Source organism: Hippocampus guttulatus, chromosome 8 (assembly GCF_054856545.1).
Source record: "Hippocampus guttulatus isolate MCC_2025c chromosome 8, RoL_Hgut_1.0, whole genome shotgun sequence".
NCBI classification, from domain to species: Eukaryota; Metazoa; Chordata; class Actinopteri; order Syngnathiformes; family Syngnathidae; genus Hippocampus; species Hippocampus guttulatus.
Genome location: NC_141268.1, coordinates 13,399,884 through 13,422,160, shown reverse-complemented (window position 1 = coordinate 13,422,160; position 22,277 = coordinate 13,399,884). Strand labels below are relative to the sequence as shown.

Here is a 22,277-nt window from a genome sequence, read left to right as displayed (position 1 = left end):
CGCCCACCATGCTGCCTATTACTTTTAATAACACATTAATATTATATGGATTGTTATGACTTATTCTGATAGAGTCGCCCATTATAAAAGTGGGTGTGGCACACAAACAAACACATCACTGCTAATGAAGACATAGCCTCCTTCGAGAAAACAGTATTCAAATAAAATAATATAAAGTAAATGTCAACTGAATGTTCATTCTCCACCTGATTTATTGTTCATTTCATTTTTAATCAGCCATAAATCCGTAGTAACATATGCGTTTTACTTAGTTGCTTTTCTGCAACCTGCGTGCAGTCTGGCATCTCGTTTGGAAGCATGTTCTTTCCGCCTGATGCCAACAGTAGGTGCACACCTACACAGTGTGACTTCACGATGATGGTTTCATCATTGTTATTCATATTTGTGAATCTATTGAGTCACATGCCAGATTTCTGCAAGTACCTTAATATTCGTGCATAAAAGCAATGGAATGCCGTGTCAAATCATAAATTGTATGAAATGAACGATTCGACACGGGTTTACGTTTCTTTCTTTTCCCCACCAGATGTCAGTGGTGGGTCAATGATGCCGCCTGCACTGAGGGCGAAACCCGTAAACCTGTTCCTGTACATTGGAAGCATCTTCTACATATACAGCAACTTTTAGTATACGCTCAAGAACAGTGAACATTTCAAAAAACACTCCTGAAATGTGATGCACATGTTGGGCTCTTGTGTTTAATTATCCCAGGTTCATAAGGCTTAATGGGAAAGCAAATAAGTACGATAAATAACCATTTGAGGCATTTGAAATGTTTAGTACAGTATTTAGACGAAAGATATATTCACGAGGGACGTTTTTTTCCTCTCCTGGGACCAAAGGGGGCTTGACAGATGTATAGGTGGCTGAGAAAATAATTTGTAAATATATTTGATCAAATCAATATACAGGTACATATCAAATTAAAAGCTAGAGGGGCTAAACTAGAGCTACATTTCTGACGGGGCTATAGTTCCACCTAGCCTCGGTGTAGCCATGGACCTATTAACATATCAACGCTTGGATTTATGTATTTGTTTAATTTATTTATTTAGTTAGTGATTTTTTATTTTTAAATTGTGAGTGAACACTTTTTTTTAACCGAGTCAACACTTACAAGTGAATGTAATCATTTGTTTATGCTGAAGGGAGCTAAAACTTGAGACGTGTTGAAAAATTTGCATTCATTGATTTGGTTATTTGCTCTGAGGTACTCGGAGAGATTCTACAGACGTGTCATAAAACATTTAAAGAGTATGTTATTTTCAACAAATATGTGTCATACACTGTTCATGGTAATATACAAATAATAATTCTGTCTAATAAGAGACCTTGTGCACCCCCCTTCGCTCTGTCCCTCTTGACTTGGTGACAGACCTAAAAGCCTTTTGTTGCCATCTTAGCCAATGGAGACGGATGACGACATCGGGCAGCCGAGATATATAAAGAGCACCCTTTTTGACCGCTCTTGCACATTTTCCAGTGACACTTCTGCACACTTACACACTTCCGTGGACTGAAACTAGTACAGACGACGCCAAAAGCAACCACCATACCACACGTCATCGGGCTTTTACGTTCATCAGATAGACATTTTGTCAACTTGCAATAAAGACACATTGGAACGCACTTCTTGGCAACTTCTTGGTGTTGGATTTAGATGCCACTCTGGTAGGATAAGGACAGGAGCGACGCACAGCCAAGAGAGTGGATTTAACTGGTAACGTGAGTTAAACAACAAAAGGAAACAAGAAAAAAAAGTTGCATTGCCTGGTGTCCGGGCATCGTCATGTCGAGGTATAACTTCTTATTGTGCTTGATGGTGCTCATTTCCCTGGGACAGTCGGGGAGCGATGAGCCCAATCTGCTGCTGCCTCCTGCCAGCGAGACGCCCACGGATGCCGGCCTGTCGCCCCTGGACGAGGACGCCGGTTCCCACGAGTGCTCCGCCTGCGTTTGGAGGGAACAAAGCAAAGTGCTGAGGCTGGAGACCATCAAGTCGCAGATCTTGAGCAAGCTGCGTCTGAAGCAGGCGCCCAACATCAGCCGGGAGGTGGTCAACCAACTGCTGCCTAAGGCGCCCCCGCTCCAGCAGCTCCTGGACCATCACGACTTTCAGGGAGACGCGTCCTCCCAGGATGAGTTTATGGAGGAGGATGAGTACCACGCCACCACGGAGTCCGTCATCACCATGGCTTCTGAGCGTGAGTAATCTTATGCTTCACCGCTTCCGACACACTCGCGGTGCGTAATTACGCAAACGAGCTGACTTTTAGCACTTGAGTTTTCGTGCCTTATTGGAGTCCGGACAACCGAGTGACACGTGTTTGTTTTATTTATTTATTGGCGCATTCAAATACACCTCGGTTAATTGGCTCAATCAGCTGTTGGTGGCAGCTGTCAAAAAGGGATTAGGGGTGAAGCTGATCAATCAATACTGTATTCAGCCAGCCCGACGACGCTTGTCACCGTGAAGCAGAAGATAGCTTCAACATGGCCTGATGGACTTTTTGTCTCCGCGGTGCAAACAATCACTCTGCTAATAATAATGATGATGATGACGATGGCGGTGATGATGATGGTCCACCTGGTTCGTGTGCGTGTGCGTGTGTGTGTGTGTGTGATGTGTTCGGAGAAGGCAGCTGCTCTCTTGTGAGTCCACCTCCTGCTGCTGTCAGCGTGTGGAAAGCTTCCCTCTCTTGTTTCACCTCGTTTATGTGCGCGAACGCATGACAAAGCAGCCCGAACGTCAAGTGCATTATTAATGATAACGCGGCTCTAAATGTGGGGAGTTACGACGACAAGGCGAGCGGACGAACAATTTGCTGGCCCCTCTTCTGGTTTGCCATGAATCCGATGATAAACCGCAGGCAGCCCCCTAGGAGACATTTGATAAAATTACTGTTGAACCCTGGCAGCTGTGCTCTATCGCTCTTTTATAGGAGCCTCTACCGGTCTCCCTGCTGTTCATCGCAGTGAGAAAAAGTGTGTCCAAAAAGCTGCCATTGTTCCCCTCGTGCAGCGGGGGCCCCTCTCGGCCGCACTTGCCTTTTTAAATGCGAAGTTTATAGGCACAGCTCGTTTTTTTCCAACGCGGCTACACAAAGACGGAGAAGCACTCGGGGTCGAGGGGAGTGTGTGACCTTTTCCTGCAGGATCGTGGGGTTCAACAACATTTACACACGTAATATATTCTGCGCAAGGCGGATAGAACACGCCCCAAATAATCAACTCGTACAAGCCGCTGAACAAAGATAGTCCAATGTGATTCATGTGCTCGAAATGTCTATTATTCTTTTTCTCTGAGAAATTTGACTTGCAAACGTATCCTAAATCTATCTATCTATCTATCTATCTATCTATCTATCTATCTATCTATCTATCTATCTATCTATCTATCTATCTATCTATCTATCTATCTATCTATCTATCTATCTATCTATCTATCTATGTACAGTATGTATTTCTCTTTCTCTGTCTCCCTCACTATCTTTCTCCATCTCACTCCATCCCCTCACTCTCTCTCTCTCTTTCTCTCTCTCTCTCACTCTCTGTCCCTTTCTATTGCTCCATCTCTCTCTCTCCCCTCCCCCCCTCAATCTGTCTCTATCCTTTAGGACTCTTGAGGAAGTACTTTGGATTTCTAAATTGTAACCCTAAGAAATTATGTAGGTAGTTGAATTGTTTTGTTGTTGTTTTTAATCACATTTTTCTCAAATGTTTACAGGTTTTTTTTTCACAACTGCTAAAACGCATTTCTTGAACACCCCCCCCCCCCCCCTCCACACACACACACCGATTTTTCTGAAAACCTTAACCCTTTCAGGGACAGAGGTTACTATAGCGTGGACAGCCTATCATGTTATCAGGTTACAGGTTATCACTATTGGTGCATGAAAGGGTTAAACACAAATTCAAAAATTCAAACTACGTACATAACATGCATTACCCCAATTCTGCAATTTTTGCATGCTTGTAGCCTGCGCTCTCGAACACGAAATGCACTTCAACTACATGTACACTTTAATGAGGACCGTAGGGTTTAGTGTGGGATTTGGCCACAGTTTCACAGTCAGTTGGCATTATTTTGAAGGATCATGTCAACAATCAGTGCTTCTTGTTGTTGGCGGAAAGAGCAGTACTTCCTCACTCATTTGGTCGCCTTTCAATTCCAATTTCTTCAATTTATACAATTTCAAAAGAGAAAAGTGCAGTTACAAACACATACCAACGGTAAAAATGGCATTCTGTATATAAGATGTTATGTAACAAGAAACAATTGTTTCCTTCTGATGGTAATCAAATCAAATCTTTGTCCTGCTTCATCTCATGAACAAGGATATGGCGTACAGTTGTTTCCGCAAATTTCATCTGGGATGATTTTTTTCGGACTTTCTCAGCCACTTCATGAGTCCACCAGCTCTCTTACGACCCCCCCGGCCCCCTGCCTCGCTGTATGTTTCTGTCCACTTGTGCCACCTGCAACGCACTGAACTGGATTTCACAGTTTTTCATAATTGCTATATCACATTCCTTGAAACCTGCACCTATGTTCTCAAAAATCTCAAAACACAAATACATTTTTTTAAACTGCATTTACAAAAGTAAATATGGACAAAACATGTGCAATGCATGGAGAATTGATCAACTGTCTTAACTCGACATCAAAGGGTTTGAAGCAAAAAAAACCTAAATAACCACAAATGTATTTTTTCTGCAGTGCAAAGAGCTCTCATGCATTAAAATTACTTTTGCTTTCTCTGTGCACAAGGTAGGCCATGTCCAGTTTTGTCATAATCTGTAAACACACAGGGATCCAAATTTCAAGTATTATTATTATTCAAGACGTTTACTGTATTTACTGTAAATGGCCAAACAAACACAAAACTGTGTTTTTCCATGTCGGCCTCCTTATTTTTCGTGCTCAGCCTAGAACAGTTTTCTCCTGTGACAATTGTGGCCAAACAGTTGACAGAATAGTGTCGAGGACGGCTCTAAATGTGTATAGTTTTGAAAGGAGTTTATTGATTATTTAGAAATTGAGGATAAAGCAGTGAGTTGTGTGTAACAAAATCGCAAAGCGCTTTTGGTGGTTTTTAGTTTTGCAAGCTCTGAGAGTGATTTTGCAATCGATATTAACACTTTAAGAAATTGTGCTATAAGAATCATTGTTAGTTTCAGCATTTGGAAAAAAAATATGTGACAGGGACGTGGTGCACAAAAAGAGCCCAAATTTCCTCTGTGTGCCTCTTCCCCGTCACCTTCTTCTTTGTCCAGCGACACTCATGCAAACTCCTCTGTATGTTTCTGGCCATTGTAGAAGGAAGCACGCACGCCGCATGTGCAGTCTGAAATGGGTTTTAGCCTGCCCACTTGGTTTTATCAATCCATCCTTTTACCAATCCGCTTCTCCTCACGAGGGTCGCGGGCGTTCTGGGACTGATAAAGGGCTCTAGATTTGTTGATAGTACAGCTGTGTTGGAGCGTAAAAACAGGCATATCCTGATTTTTGTGCCGATGCAAGGCTCAATGTGCTTTGGGAATTTGGTTGATCTCTCTGCGTCATGCTGGGCGTTCCAGCGTAGCAGCGTCGTTTCCTTTGACATGCATCCGGCGCAACTGACAGTTTTGTGGCTGAAGTGTTTGGTTGATTTGGTTGAATTTGATCAAGGTGCAGGCAAATAGAGGTCCGTGGATATGTGGTCAATGTCATCATCTTTGATTTCTAAATATGACAACAAATGTGAATTCAACCCACCGAATCATTGCAGGAATCAATGAATTGAGAGAAGATATTTTTTAATTGCTTTGACCAAGTGTTATTTGGAGGCGCTTGTACGCGAGCGAGTGTGACGTCTCTGCTCAATCCGTCATGTTTCTCGTCGGCTGCCGTTTTCATCATCTGCTGCTTCTTCCCCCCCATAACACCTGCCCCCCCACCTTACCTCCTCTATCATCCCCCGCTCCTCCATGGTACCCATAGAAGAGTAGAGACGAGTGCATCTTTTTTTTTTCCGCCTGTGGCACGTTAGCGGGGTCCCGCGGGATTATAAGCGCCTTCCTTTTCTGTCTTTCTGTGATAGAAGAAGGACTTCAAACACGATCCTGTTCCACGCGCACGTCAAACCCAATCACCCTTTCACGGTTATACTCGCTGCCTTTGATGGTCGTGTGGGTTCACACAGTACATTCTGAACTGGACCTGTGCCAGAGTTGCTTCTTAGTATTCACTCAAGGTACGTGTGGGTGCCTCAGTGGGGGTTTACAGGGTCCATGCTTCGGAGTGGCTTATTACTATACATTTACATTTCATGGAAAAGTACAGCTATTTATATCATGGAGCGGCGCTTAATATACTAAAATATCCACCTCCGTAATGTATGTTATGGAGGTAACGCTAGCTTGCGTTTCATGACGAACTGATGATGTGTAGAGCAGTTCAAAGGGGTCATGGACTTTATTAGTCATACAGTACTGTAGTTCCTTTTTTGTAGTTTAATTATGTATGTACATGTATGTTGGCACCAATTTCTCTACAGTGTGGTTTTACCGGGGGTAAAAGTGAGCGGAATCTCGTCCATGTTGGTGATGTGGTTGGGCTGGATGTGTTTGTTGGCAATCTTTTTGCTGGATTTCAAAATGCAAAGTATGCTTGTCCGTTATCACTTGCCCTAGCCGAAGCGGGTGTGTAAGAATGTGGGGATTGGTCGAGAGAACAGTCGGTAATGGAAGCCAAGTGTGGTCGGCAGAGTGGCAGAATAAAGGTTTAAAATCCCTCAGCAAGCGTCTTTATTTAATGTAACGCAGAACATTACACTTTTCACTGCCGTAGGAGCGGAAGTTGGCCAGCTTTTTGTTGTAATCCACCGGATGTTGCCGCACCACGGTCATCCTTGCCCAGATGGCCAGATGGTGAGTTTCACAAAACAAAAGCACCAAGCATGATGGATTAATTGATCTTGAAATCTCTCGCGGCTCCTCGATTCCCATAGTCCTCCGCGTAACTGATAGCTTGCCATTGAAACTGTGCTTTGTAAGCATGTCGCTTAATAGGTGCCATTTTCGGAATGTTGTTTTGCACAATGCATGGACCGGTACCTACTGGGGGTGTGCCTTTAGCGTCCTCTTTCACGCCCACCCTTCTTACTTTAACGTCCGTATGCTGTCCTCAGTTCCGTCCGCCTTTCCTCTATAGAAGCAACATGTCGGCATAATATCAGTCTGACAAGCGGGCCCCTCATCAAAGTCACGGGCCTGCATTATTAGGTGTCCATTTTGGAGAAAATGCGCATCTTATGGTCATCAAAATCCGGTATATGCCTTTTACTATTAACGGTACAAAAGTAATTGGACGAATGAACTATCATAAATCAAACTTTCACTTTTTAGCACTTGGTGGCAGATCCTCTGCAGTCAATTACAGCTAGGAGTCTGGAGTGCGTAGAGATCACCAGACGCTGGATTTCATCTTGGGTAATGCACTAGTAGGCCTCTACTGCAACTCTCTTCACTTCCTGCTTGTGTTTGTGGCATTTTCCCTCCAGTTTTGTCTTCAGCAAGTGAAATGCATGCTCAATCGGATTCAGGTCAGGTGATTGACTTGGCCATTGCATAACATGTTTGGTTTCTTTCACAGTATGCTCCAGGTCATTGTCCATCTGCACTGTGAAGCGCCATCCAAAAAGTTCTGAAGCATTCGGATGAATATGAGCCGATCATATTGCCCGAAATACTTCAGATATTATCCTGCTGCTTTTGTCAGCAGTCACATCTTCAATAAATACACGAGAGTCAGACATGGCAGCGACGATATACAAACAGTTGTCAGTCCTACTCCGTTCACCTGATTTGGATGTAAATATCCTCACATTAAACCTTACAGCGTTGCTTTGTGGTTGTCTTTACTGCCCGAAAGATTAGAATTGTGTCCGCTTTCCTATTGTCAAGTAACTGAACGCCCACATGTCTGGCACGTCAAATTGGAGCTACAACTTAAATCTAACTGAGGTGCATTTGGTACAACCACAAGCATCCGTGCATGAAATACACGCTCATAGGAATACATTAAATACAAAGACTGTCAACACACATGGACGCTAGAACACACGCACGTGCACAAACACACACAGTCGCACACACACTCAAGAGAAAAGTTCTCCTATTGACAAAAAAGGTCACAGAGTTCACAGCTATGTGATATATTGAAGAGGAGACTATTAGCCTCATCAGGTCTCTTTCTTTGGCAGCAAAGACGAACCGGTAGTAACTTGAACACTTATCCCCCACCACACACACATCCACCAACCACTCCCACACACAAAAAAAAAAAAAAAGAAAAAAAGAAAAAAAAGTCTTTTATAGTGTTGACCCTATAAAAGGGTCATTTCCTGAAGGTGCAGGAACCATAAAAATTAAGAGGTAGAGCGCTAAAAGGACAGAGAAGAAGAAGCCGGACTCTCTGTCTTCAACTCACTGGTCGCCAGTCGGTGACTACGTGAGGTTTTTATAGATTTATTTATTCCACGGAGGTCTCAGTTTGACGATGACACTTGTTCGCCTTGTGTTGTGGCCACCATCAATGGCAAGACTCCAAGGGGAAAATTGCTGTTGAATTGTTTGGCCGCCGGGGCACGACCGGTTTGTTTAAAAAGAAGTAAAAAGTCAAGAAAGGTCTGCAGGACTGTTGAAATTGCACAACGTACTGTCAACTTTATGGCTAGTAAATTTCAAAGGGACCAAAGTCTATTAATACAAGGACAAAATTTCCCTAGGACCTCTGGAATCTCGCTCCCTCCACCCTCCTTCCTCTATTCCCACGCACCTCTGGACCAGTCCCTCCACTTTCTCCTGCTTTATTTGCAAGTAGTGCTTCGGCATTTAACAAATATGTGACCAAAATTGTCATCGTCATCGGGATATATATGAAGTAAATGTTGGTGGTGCCGTGTCGCTGAGAAGGAAAGCAAAAAAAAAAAGTATCACTGGCTTGTGCTGCTCAGCTCCTCTGTGAAACGTTTTGGGGAGTGTGCAACGGAGTTAGGTGCATCTTGACTCATGCTGTGTGTACGAAAGGGGGGTGGAGGAATGAAGGCAGCGAGTCCGCAGGGAGCAACAAGCAGCCCAGCTCTATCCTAAAGGGACAGAAATCATGCAAGGGTTTTATAGGTACACTTAAAAAGACTCGAAACAGATGTTTCGTTTCACTAATAAAGGAAATAATTACTTCGGAGCAGTAATTAAGGCCTGTGTAGGGACTTGGCTGCAGGGGGGGGGGGGTTATAGGAGGAGTGAGAAGATAAAATGGAGATCACTGAGGGATTATTGTTGATGAATGCGTTCAGCCTCTGTGTGGTCATATAGGCAAGGCATCAGTTTATGGTAGAATCCATTAAAACTAAGGGGCGTTGAAGCGGGGGGGGGGGGGGGGGAAATGCAGTGTGGGCATAATGTTGGATCCTCCGAGGGGGAGAGAGCAAATGTGTAGGAAGGAAGCACAATTAATGGCAGATTACCTAATTTTTATCCCATGAAAATTTAATTAGCTCCATTTCAGTGGGGGCAGCCGTTTGCTGTATATATCATCACAGCACACTGCGAGCGCCATTATGAACATTATGGAGATGCATGGCCCAATTATGCTTTCGGGAGTTCCACTTATATAATATAAAGTACGCTTGAATAAAGGGAGTGCTTTTGCGCTGTATCGATATCCTCAAGCAGTATTAGAGATAGAAAATTCAATCAGGCATAAAAAAAATATGAACTCACCTGCAGGGCCTACTGGTGTGAGGAAAGGTTTTACAGTGATTTATTTGAAACGCAACGAGCCAGTGCACATGTCCAGCAGCTGTTTTTTTCGGGGGGGGGGGGGGGGGGGGGTTCTAAATACAATGGCATCAAGTACAAAGGATCATGTATACGGATGTAAATGTGTTGTGTTTCATTGAAAAATCACGACCCGCTCTAGTTAAAGGGGAACCCTATGAATGAACACCTTACAGTTCCGCACTGAAAACTTCAGTTATGTAGCCCAAAGTTGCACGACATAAATTTACGGGCAGGGTTTTGACTCTTAAGTTGCAGTGTTTTGGAACAACCTTCAGAGTCTTCTTTTTTGACAATCGCGTTGTGAAGTGTCAGTGTTCCAAAATGAAGACGACTCATCGTTGTGTGTAGTTGCAGTAAGACACCGGCATCATTGCCAACGAATCATGATGGACAACATCAAACAAATGAAAACCTCATCTAATTTCACCAATACAAATTTACCAATATCCATCCATTATCTGAGCCGCTTATCCTCACAAGGGTTGCGGGCGTGCTGGAGCCTATCCCAGAATTCTTCGGGCAGTAGGCGTGGTACACCCTCAACCAGTTGCCAGCCAATCGCACAGCACATATCGACAAACAACCATTGACACTCACAGCCTCACCTAGGGACAGGATATGAAATGTTCTATTTGAAATATTGATTTGTCTGTCTTTACTGTTATTGATCAAATCATATGAAAATGACCTGCGTATAATTAGGCTCCAAAGCATTCATGCACTGGCCAAATTGAATGAACATGATTTGTTTGTTGTTGCGCTGAAATGAATTCAAAATGGAATGTCACAAGCTATTAACAAAAATCTTTACCATTCCTTTACATTTTTGACAAAGCATCCCACGACCAATACTTCCGGGAACAGGCACGAGTGCCCAAAAAAACTCAAATCCTCACTTGTACTTAATATAATTTGGTGTGCCTGTGCTCTTGCAAAGCACCCAAAACTGAACCGATATGAAAAACAGCAACAAAACATTATGACATTTTGTCCTTCCTTACTGTATATGTGGACATATAAAAAGCTTGGGAAACAGAGCAGTGACCTGACATTAACGCCTCACACCCAAACACAGGCGGCGAGAGTAGTATGCGTTCTGCTGTCCAGCTGGCCACCTTATTGCAGTTCACTGCACTCTGCACCCCCCACACCCCCGACCAATCATTCCTTCCATCCCCCCGAATGTCCTACTGGACATGTCCCGGTGCCTTAAAATGAAAGCACATCCAAAACACACTCTCAAAACTTCGATATAATTGAGATTAGGATTGGTTGGCCTCTGTTTGGAGTCAACCGTGGTGTATGTTCTGTGTTTTTGTGTTGTTCTGTCGTTCTCTGTGTGTTTGTGTGCACTCAGCTAGAACAGGGAGCATTAGGAGGTGTCTTTTGTTGCTCCTGGGGGGCTACTGTGCTCAGTCCTAATAGGAGTCTTGTGCCTGCCGTTGTCCCAAGGGAGGGCTTCTGAATGAGGGGGTCTAACTTCACACTCCCACCACACGCATCACCCCCCCCCCCCCACACCACCACCACCACCTCCACTCATGGCTCAAGCCCGGCCTCCCCCACCACCTTCTCCCGTCCCACGGGACTGGCTGAGAGACAAAGAGGGAGTGGGGCTGTGGTGGGATGGGATGTTTTTTTTTCGGGGGGGTTGGAGGGGGTACACCATGGCCCTGTCTTATTAGAAGGGTCGTGAACGTGTCACGATGATTAATATGCCGAGGTGCGTGGGGATACCCTAGAGTCACATTTATTCAGCATGACGGCTGCCGAACGCACACTCGCCACAAAATGGCACATTTGCATTTCCCATTAAGGAAAGAAAATATAGATATATATATGCAAATTCAACTCCTATCAAGATTTATACCGTGATGTTCTCTCCATTTGGACCTTAACAATAGATGACCATTTTGCTGTGTGTACTTTCACCTGGATGGCTTCATGTATACAAATATTCACGGCTGCCATTGTGAGTTGAACAGCTGGAAGAGTAAAACTCATTTTACTTCCTGAATAAAGTTACAAATATGGACCCGAAACCTAAATCGCTGTCTTAGGAAGCCACTGCTTTATCCGGAAACTTTGCTTCCTGATGCTCACCTCATCCAACCCAGTAATGGCTTCTTATCTCTGCAATAGTGACGTTCCAGATGTTGCCTTCTTTAGTGTTACAAAAGGAAAAGAAGGGGAAGAATGTCACAAAAATATGAAATACAATCGAACCTTTAGAGTCAGCCCTTGTAGCCATTTTTATTGTATAGCTACAGCGTAACATCCCTTTGCCAAATGTTTTTAACGGTTCACAAGCTGAACTCTACCACAACGTTACTCCACGTGATTATTTCAAACTTTTAAAATGCCCCGCGTCTCATATTAAATCGGACAGCTTGGTGAATAAAGCCCTTATATTCTATACGTCTACTGTTACTTGCACGTATAGAAGGCCGCCGGCTAACTGCGCGTCACAGGTACCCTGGGAGTCAAGCAGATGCTTGATAGGCTTACCTGCAGGCCTGCTGCGCTTCGGCAGTAAAATTCATACGCTGCGTATTTTGCAATTATACCACGGGGAAATAAGCTGCTGTTGTAATGAAACATGGCCAGGAAAGGCAAACAAGGCTATTTCCTTTGGAAAAACACGGCATCTGTTAATACTCTTCTTGACGTTTTAACATTATGTAAAGCGGAAGCAGTGCTGCAGTTCTTTTTTTCTACATGAGACTGATCTAATTTGAATGACTGCTTATAATTTTGTTTAAAAATAATAATGTCATTACTACATGCAAAGCATTTTATTCAAACAAGACACTGTGTTTTTTCTCAATACATTAAAAACAATATAGAACAAAGCTGAGGTTGTCATTTTAGCTTGCCATTAGGCATGTGGCCCCTTGACAAAAATAATTGCCGACACCTGCTTGATAGGTATGTGTAGTTTTACAAATAAATGTATGAAAGTGCTCATTTATTGCTCTTTTTTGATTGTAAACTGTCCTTGGATGTTTTGAAAGGCGCTTATAAATAAAATGTATTATTATTATTATTATTATTATTATTTTCAATTTGAGAGGAGGTTTTTTTTTCATGCACCCCTGGAAGGATTCTTCCTCTTCACTCCGTCATCACGGCCATCTTGATGTCGCTCACGTCTTCAAAACAGACGTCGACTTGCTGACCTTAGTGAGCTTGGGAAATTGGGCAAAAAATTACACGGAGACAGACCGGTTGAGTGACGTCGTCATCTCGACCAGGAACTGTTCAGTACGTTGTGATCAGGCACGTTGTCATGGTGAAGTAGCCACGAGTTGTCCTGCCCAATCCTCTTCTCGTGCACTGAACGACGCAGATGCAGCAGAATGTATTTGTCGATGTTCTGGTTGATAGCCTGGCTCACATTGAAGGGCAAGAATTGTAGCTCGGCGTTTGGATTTGTGACATCAATCCGTTTTACATCGAGACCATAATAGTGCAGCTGTGATAGCTGTTTTGAAATGTTTGCATTTTCGGGCTCCGAAATGGCTTAGTCACATCCAAGAATCGCAAAACCAACCCCAAATTTTTTTTTAATAGGTTGTATTAGTTGATTTGCTTTTCGTGAAGTGTTTCCTTGAGTGGTGCTGAATGCAGAAATTGATCCCACAATATACCATAAGTTTGTTTTAAATCAAAGTAAAATGTAAAAAGTCTAGAATTCAATTTGGGAAATAAAATCTCAATGAGCTACAATTTGCAATGGCATCAGGAGCAAAGCTTTAAGGCAGTGGTCCCCAAACTATGGCCCGCGGGCCGGATACGGCCCGTCAGCACATTTGGCCCGGCCCTCTAACCCTCCTGTTGTCCTCGGGTCAAAATGACCCGTCACTGTGTTAAAAACGCCCCAAAAAAAACCCTAACTGCAAACAGCGGTGTCTACAAGCCTACTGGAACCTATAAAAGGAATATAAGGAAGGAACACAAGAACTTTAAGAGACTGCTCATATGTGTCAGAGAGATTCTGCTCTGACAACTGAGCTGAACATTTATCTGTTAAGATTGTGCATGGCACAACAGAAAGTTAATGTTCCATGGCTTTTTTTTCTATGAAGAACCCAGAGAGAGTTATTTAGTTATTATTTATTTCCTGGTTTTTCTGTGAAGAACTCAGAGTGGGTTATTTAGTTATTATTTATTTCATTAATAGTGTTATTATTTGTTTCCTGACTTTTTTTCTGTAAAGAACCTGGAAAGGGCTATTTGGTTATGTGTGGCTTTCTGGAAAACAATACATTTTTTAAGCTCCCCTACGATCGTCACACTTTTTCTGTTACAAACTGACACCGGCCCCCCATCAGAGAAGGGAAAAGTTATGTGGCCCTCACAGGAAAAGGTTTGGGGACCCCTGCTTTAAGGCCTTCAGGTCTCCCATTGTTTTTTTTTTTTGTGCTTTACAAGCAAAACTTACCGCCTTTCCCCAAATGAAACAGTCAGCCAAAATCTGCTGCGTAATAAAGCTGCAGGCTTTCCTCCTCCTTCTCCTCCTCCTCCTACCAGAGCACTTACAGGATCTATAAAGGCACAAATTGAATTCATCAATGAAGTCATTGTTTGACGTGACATTGCTCATATGTTGGGCATGTGTGTTTAATAAAGGTCCTAACTAATTGACTTGTGCTTCTCGGGTTACTCCTCCAGGAGAATAACTGAAGAAACAGCAATCACGCATTTGCGGTGTTAGGCGTCTTGTTTGCTTTGAACAAAAGCAAACTGTTGCCGCCTTCATCGATCCAAAACAACTCGTCATCGTTAAGTAAACCCCTAGCAAACCCTGGAATCATTCATTCGCAGCGCTGTGCTGATGAGCAAACACGTTAATTACGGTGACCTCAGTGACCCACCGAAAAGGAACATATTGTTTGCCCAGCGTGAGACACTGTATTATTTCCACCCACTAATGACTCGGCCTGGACATACAGGCTGAAGGATTACGTCTGTCCCCCGGCTTGGCCCTTAGTCAACTCTCCTAATGGACAGTCCATCCGTAATTCAGTGAGTTCATATCCCTCAATGAGTGGCCATAATTTAATTATGACTCTTATTGAGTGTATTTTTTCTTAAGAGTTCTCCAATGGTTAGTCGCTGACAGTTTTGTACTTTTGGTCTCCGCCCTAAACAAAACAAAAACAAATGGGAGGCCTATTGGGCTCACTTGTGCACCGCCGATTTCCAATGTTTCTGCATTGAAAAGGCGTGTTGCGAAGAAAGGACGTATTAGCATTGCCATAGGGTCGACCTTGACCTTCAAACTCAATCTGGCTATTAGGTGTCACCCCTCCCCAGCACCCCTGAGATGTAAAGAGGCTGACAGTTTTGACCCCTGATCCCATTTCTTAACTAGGCTGAGAGGCCAAATAACCTTGTGACCCAGGAAGCGTTTGCAGGTTGCCCGAGCAACCTCCGATTGAGCAATGATTGACAAGTCCATGCCCATTTTATCTTTTCTTTTTCTGACAACAGTACATCTGCCAAACAAATGACAGTATGTGACAGTTTATTCACTTATGTCTGATATAAGTGTCAAATATGCTTCGGCCCAAATGGACAGATAACATATTCTATTGTACTGTTAGCATATTATTATGCCTGATGGATGCGGAATAAATTTCCCTTAATAAATGAACACTTTACATGGAAATGAATGTATGAATGCAATGGATGGGTGTCATTATATCAGATGGAGCTCTATGTAAATGAACCGCTGTGCACATTTGACATGTGGTGCCAATTGTGGAAAAACACGAGGGGATCATGACAGGAATAAATCTCGCCTATTTCAGACGACACCTCGTTCTTTGACGTGCACCTTAATCCGAGGCCAAAGTAGATTTGCTACTAGGCTGAGCTGCTGGAGTAGGGAGGGGGGAAAAAAATGTAATTTTGCTAGTTGTAATATCGGGGTAGACCATTTCATTATAACTGACCCAGGGGAATCTAAGGTTACCATCTGGACACTAGCCTCCGTCACAGATTCCTGTTTTAATATGCAAATTTGTTTTTGCAGGCCTCATATAGTCACAATTGCAACCCGACTCGGTTGATAGTAACCAAAAGGTAGACCGTTTGCATCGCTGTGCCTGAATATATGAGCAACTACAATGTGAGCACAAGTGAGAGCCTGCGTTATGCAAAATAAAAGTTATCCAATAATTCAATCGGAAATGTTGAATTTGTTGCAAATGCATCAGAGCTTCGGCAGTCCTGACATGCATTGCGCAAAGACTTGCCATTGATTAAATGCAAACTATGGCGTGAGATGACACACCGAGCGGGGGACCGTGTTGACACAACTGTTGGCGTGTGAGCACACAGAGAGTGGCAAGTCGAAGAAGTCACAGTGCTGTTACTGTCACAGTATTGAATTAAAAACAACTTGTGTGGAGTTGGGAAGTCTTGGGTGGACAGCAGCATTGGAACTAAATAATTCGTCATGTGGAAAAAAGACAATACCAGTCACATGAGTTGCTTATGATTAACACTTTTAATAATTTAAAGAGCCAACTCAGAAAAAGCAATGCCATTTGGCATTCATCTATCCATCCATCCATCAATTTTCAGAACCGCTTTATCCTCACAAGGGTCGCGGGGCGTGATGGAGCCTTTCCCAGCTGTCTTCGGGCAGTAGGCGGGGGACACCCGGAACCGGTTGCCAGCCAATCGCAGGGCACACAGTGATGAACAACCATCCGCGCTCACACTTACACCTCGGGACAATTTTAGAGTGTCAACCTGCCTTGCATGCTTTTGGAATGTGGGAGGAAACCGGAGTACCCGGAGGAAACCCCACGCAGTCACGGGGAGAACATCCAAACTCTACACAGGAAGGCCGGAGCCGGGATCGAAGCCACGACCTTTGCACTGTGAGGTCAACGCGCGAACCACTGGACCTGTACTTGTATCGGCAACAAAGCATGATGGGAAAGCCTCCTCCGATATTGTTGCTGTCATAAAGTTAGCATCAGCCCACTAAGTGGTGCCCCTGCAAGTAGTGTGAATAGGTGTCAGAGTAATAAGTTCAATCAATGGTGACAGGTGTGTGCCCATTTAACATGAGTCTGAATGTGTTGATTCTGAACAGAGCCACATTCCCAGTGGTGAGAGGGTGTGCACACTTGTGCAACCACATTATCTCAGTTGCTCATTATCTGCCCAATTGAAATTTTTTTTATTCATTTGAGTAGCATTGGTAATAGGTCACATTAATGATGGAAAATGTTTTGAAATGTTAGAAAATTTTTGTTTATTTTGGTCCCTTTTTGGATCACAAAAGCCTGGTATTTGAATAGGGGTGTGTAGACTTTCTCTATCCGCTGTATGGGAACATGGTTTGTCAGCATAAAATTGGAGCCAATATTAGTTAGGTAAGAATACCCTAAACCTAAACAACAACATGTGATATGTAATGGGGGGGGGGGGGGTTCTTCTCAAGATGTAAAATAAAAAAAGGGAATTAATTTTGTGGTTTTTTTCCATTGAGATTTATGAAAACCGTATTGACAGCGGTGTGCAAAGTGGGGTGGGGTAATGGGGTGGTGGCCTAGGCATCCACAGATTAAATTCTTTTTTACACAAGTATTTATACTTAAGTAGTGATAGCATTTTTTTTATAAATTTTTGACTGTGCTCTTTCTCACAGCGGAGCCACTGGTGCAGGTGAACGGGAAACCCAGCTGCTGCTTCTTCAAGTTCAGCCCCAAACTCATGTTCACCAAGGTTCTGAAGGCCCAGCTGTGGGTGTATCTGCGTCCTCTGCAGCAAACCTCCACCGTTTACCTGCAGATCCTGCGGCTCAAGCCCGTGACGGAGCAGGGCAGCCGCCACATCCGCATTCGTTCGCTGAAGATCGAGCTCAACTCCAGAGTGGGACAATGGCAAAGTATTGACTTCAAGCACGTGTTGCAGAACTGGTTCAAACAGCCCCACACCAACTGGGGAATCGACATCAATGCCTTTGATGAGAGCGGCAATGACCTGGCCGTTACCTCGCTGCGACCCGGGGAGGAGGGGCTGGTAAGGACCCTCAGACCTGTCCTAGGGACATGCTCAATTCTCAACTTAATACAAACAGGCATAACAACATCGTGTCGGTGCAAACATTGATGATGATGTCATATTTTGTAATTGTCATGTTTTTGAAATTAGCACATAAATCTCTCAGGACCTATTCGACCCTGGGAAGTTTAGATAGATATAGTGTGAAAATAATACAGACATTTAGAGAGGAAGGAACCACATTTAGTAACACCCGTCAAAATGGGATAACATCAGGAAGTAGAAACACGTAATTTATGTATGAAATTCACTCAAAACGTTCATGACAACACATTAAATCATAATGAGGAATATCAAAATACACTGTAAATGGTATGACAAAAATTTAAGTATTAATGTCAAACGCTACCGCTGATGTTGACCCAAGAGACCTGCTACAAAAAAAAAAACCACACAAAGTACAAAAATGAATGATTGTGTACTTCTGAAATATAACTTGTTGGCGTCATCTTGTACAGTATCCTTATTCCTTTATGAGTACAGTATGTGTACAAGCAATGGCTGTCATGATTATAACTTGTTCTTACTGCCCCCAAGTGGCCAGAAAAATCAGATGTAAAACGTTATTTAAACACTGAGGGTTAAATTCGCATTGATTAAAAGAATGATAATCGTTATAATCGTTATGTTAAATAAGGCCTGAGAGTAAACAGAAGAGTCTTGTTTAATAAAAGTAGTTGCTACAGTTTAAAATCTTTTGTCCTTGAATGAGAGCAGACACGGTTTTCACAATAAAGAATCGGCTCCCTCAAATATTTGCCAAGTGCTTGTTTGGGTCACATCTTAGAGGTCACCTCTGGTGTCTTGGCCACTGTTTCCGTTATTATTCTTGAACTAAAAAAAAAAAAAAAAAACAACAAAAGATCCAAAACAAAAGCAAGATCAAATAAGCAAAGAAAACACGTTTCCATCATCCTCTGGGGCTTTTATTTCAACTACAATGACCCTAAAGGCCAAACGTGGTTTTACCCCATTGGCCTTTCAGTTTATATCTTCTTCTTCATGCGTCACATCAACTTTATTGTAGTCCAGCTGGAATCACCGAGGGAAGAGGCAGGCTTTGCAGAAAAGTCACTGTCACAAGCGATTTTACTTTCAAATAAGCAGTCAAATTAGATTTTTTTTTTAATCGCCTGTCACTTTGTGTACCTAATGAAGTGTCCACTTCATTAGGTACATTGAAGACAAAATGTGATTTCCCAGTGGAAGGTGTAATCCGTCTTTTTCCAAAAATCAGATTTATCTTGATCTCATTTGTTTACATAGCAAAAACCTGGTACTTAAAAGGGGTGTGTAGACTTTTTATGTCCACCGTAACTAATACAGCTCACACTGAACACCAATTAATTTCATGTCAATCGAATCATGAACGGTAGACCAAAGAGTTTCCTCTAAATTAGAGAATGTTCCTGTCATTTCTGTGCTGTACGTTTTGCTATGTATAAAAATTGAAAGCAGATATTGCTGGAATACAAACAACATGTTAAAAGGTTGAACAACCGGCCGTTTACAAGCACTCAAATATAAATACCTTTAATGATCCATTGTTTAGGGCTGCCCGGTGGTCCAGTGGTTAGTGCGTCGGCTTCACAGTGCAGAGGTACCGGGTTCAATTCCAGCTCCGGCCTCCCTGTGTTGTGTTTGTATGTTCTCCCCAAGCTTGCGTGGGTTTTCTCCGGGTACTCCGGTTTCCTCCCACATTCCAAAACCATGCATGGCAGGCTGATTGAACACTCTAAATTGTCCCTCGGTGTGAGTGTGAGCATGGATGGTTGTTCGTCTCTGTCTGCCCTGCGATTGTCTGGCAACCGGTTCAGGGTGTCCCCCGCCTACTGCCCGAAGATGGCTGGGATAGGCTCCAGCACGCCCCGCGTCCTTTGTGAGGATAAAGCGAGTCAGAAAATGGATGGATTTGTTGTTTAAGTTGAAGGTTGCTTTCCCACAAACAACCGTCAAGTCTTTTTGAATCAAACACTCAAGTGCTCACTTTATAACCACCTCTTTCTCTCGCCCCTCCCCCTGTTTCCAGCAGCCGTTCCTGGAAGTGAAGGTTCTGGAGACGACCAAACGCTCTCGAAGAAACCTGGGCCTCGACTGCGACGAGCACTCCAACGAATCCCGTTGCTGTCGCTACCCTCTGACAGTGGATTTTGAGGCCTTCGGCTGGGACTGGATCATCGCGCCCAAGCGCTACAAAGCCAACTATTGTTCGGGCCAGTGCGAGTATATGTTTATGCAGAAATACCCGCACACTCACCTGGTGCAGCACGCCAACCCCCGCGGCTCGGCAGGGCCCTGCTGCACCCCCACCAAGATGTCGCCCATTAACATGCTATACTTCAACGATAAGCAGCAGATTATCCACGGCAAGATTCCTGGGATGGTGGTGGATCGATGTGGCTGCTCTTAAGCTGAGGGGGATGACACACGCTTGTGCACGTTCACCATTCCCTCAAACCACCATGAATGCGAATGGAGCTCTCCCCTGGCAACAGAACCCATTCCTCGCCACCAGATTCAAAAAAAAAAGAAAAAGAAAAGAAAATTAAAACACAAAGGGGTTGCATTTCCTGAAATTCAAATGATTCTAACTTGTAGAAAGTTCTGTGTGAAATAGGAATCAAAAAAAAAAAAAGGGGGGGGGGGACTGAGTCATGGAAATATAGTACATTAAGTGAACATGTGGTGCGGCTTCAGAGAATGAGACAAACATATGTTTGATTTCTGTTGTTGTGTTTTTAATGGCATCTTTGTGAAATGTCCTTTTTGGTGGATGGAGATGGCAGGAGACTCAAGTATTTTCAGTCTGAAATTTAAAGACATTTTAGTTCACAAACACTCTTCCTCATGAGTGATCTACAAAAAACGGGGGCAAACATTTCAACCGGAGTCCACAGTTAACGAGAAGTTGAGAAATCCGGTTCAATGTTGTTTACAGATGTCTAGAGATGGATCCAAAACCAAACCCTTAATCTATAACACCTTAGTGCGACATTCTTGCATATCTACAAACCCTTTTCACTGCTGCTTTGATGTATTTTATTTGGAGTCTTGTAAAAAAAGCAACAGCGTGAATGGAAAGTATGACTAGTTCAGCTCGAGCCGCTACTTCAGATTTACAGCTAAGGCCAAAATGATTCATATGCTGGTCAAGTCTTGAGTTGAAGTGGATTTGTATTTGATGAATGGTTGCCGTTTAGCTGCAAATGACACAAGACAAAAAAAAAAACGAATATGAGTTTATATTATGGATTTTTGAAGTTTCCTTTAAATTATTTGCATCCGTGATATTGTCGGTGCTAAACGATAACCGTTCAATTACTAACGTTGCACTTTGAGTCAACATTTGGCAAAGGTATGAATCATTTGAGACTTATCTCTACATCGGGAAGCCGAGCATTCGTAAATTCTGACTTGATGTACAGTACGTCAACAAAAATGTCCGAGTAATTCTAACACATGAGCGCATGTCATCAACTGAAACATGAAGAAGCCTCGTTCAAATCAAAAGGAACCCAACTCCGATAGCAGACGAGGCAAAAGACAATGTAGATCATGCCACTAACCACCATTTAGAAAACTGCATTTTGCCCCCCCCCCCCCCCCCCCCCCACCTTTCCCAGTTCATTCTCATCGTGAAGAATTGCTATTGTTAGTGCTTGAATACAGTAGAGATTAGTACAGTATGCTCAAAGTGTGTCTTTGTCTCCTGGATGTCTTATCAGAGATATCCATTTGTTGTAAACGAAAGCACTATGCTGTTGGAAAAAGGAAGAGCCTTCTGACATTATTATATATAAATGATATATGTGTATATTAAAATGAAAAAGGCATATGAAAACCTTTTTTTGGAGGGGCACTCTACCTTACCAACAATAAATTTTGCACTATGGCATGAGGAGGTAAAGTGTTATTTTGTGTTTTGACCAAGCACAAGCTAGCTTGGACGATGTAGCCTCAAAGAAACGATAGTCAGCTTCTGCCGAGGAACCCAACCATGTGGAGAAACTAGCAAGGTTATCACTCGTCACACTCGTCCTGGCTTTTGTCTGAAGCGGGGGGCCTGTCCACTCCACACATACATTCAATCCATTCTGGAAACCCGGACGTCCTGTCCCGTGCCAGCGGCCTGAAAGGCCTCCTTTCCAAACCTTGGGTGACAAGTCATATGTGTAATAAAAATCTGCATCGACGAATACAGAATGCTTTAACTGCAAATGGCCCGCCCACCTACTTTACTACAAAGTTAGCGAGACTTTAGAGTCCGATTTGCCTTTGTGTGTGTTTTAAGGGAAAGCGCCCATGTAAGAATGGGAGGAGTATCCAGGGATCGTTAGCCA

The 22,277-nt window shown here is 43.2% G+C and overlaps 1 protein-coding gene across 2 annotated transcripts; it reads left to right on the top strand.

The window, feature by feature from the left end:
* The first annotated feature begins 1,190 nt into the window (after positions 1 to 1,190).
* On the top strand, positions 1,191 to 21,526 carry gdf11 (growth differentiation factor 11). Of its 2 annotated transcripts, none has more exons than XM_086117368.1 (3): positions 1,191 to 2,225; positions 17,522 to 17,895; positions 19,970 to 21,526. In XM_086117368.1, exons 1-3 carry the CDS (start codon positions 1,811 to 1,813, stop codon positions 20,345 to 20,347), a joined length of 1,167 nt encoding a protein of 388 aa, XP_085973494.1. In that variant the 5' UTR covers positions 1,191 to 1,810; the 3' UTR covers positions 20,348 to 21,526. The 2 variants fall into 2 exon arrangements, with proteins under 2 accessions (XP_085973494.1, XP_085973493.1); XM_086117367.1 differs by having other exon boundaries at positions 19,967 to 21,526.
* Positions 21,527 to 22,277: the final 751 nt, after the last annotated feature.

What these genes read in the sequence shown, in the direction of transcription:
- gdf11 (XM_086117367.1), top strand. Translation starts at nt 1,811, where the DNA reads ATGTCGAGGTATAACTTCTTATTGTGCTTGATGGTGCTCATTTCCCTG. An exon ending in CATCACCATGGCTTCTGAGC is followed by an intron (nt 2,226 to 17,521) that starts GTGAGTAATCTT and finishes TCTTTCTCACAG; the next exon opens with CGGAGCCACTGGTGCAGGTG. An exon ending in GACCCGGGGAGGAGGGGCTG is followed by an intron (nt 17,896 to 19,966) that starts GTAAGGACCCTC and finishes CCCTGTTTCCAG; the next exon opens with CAGCCGTTCCTGGAAGTGAA.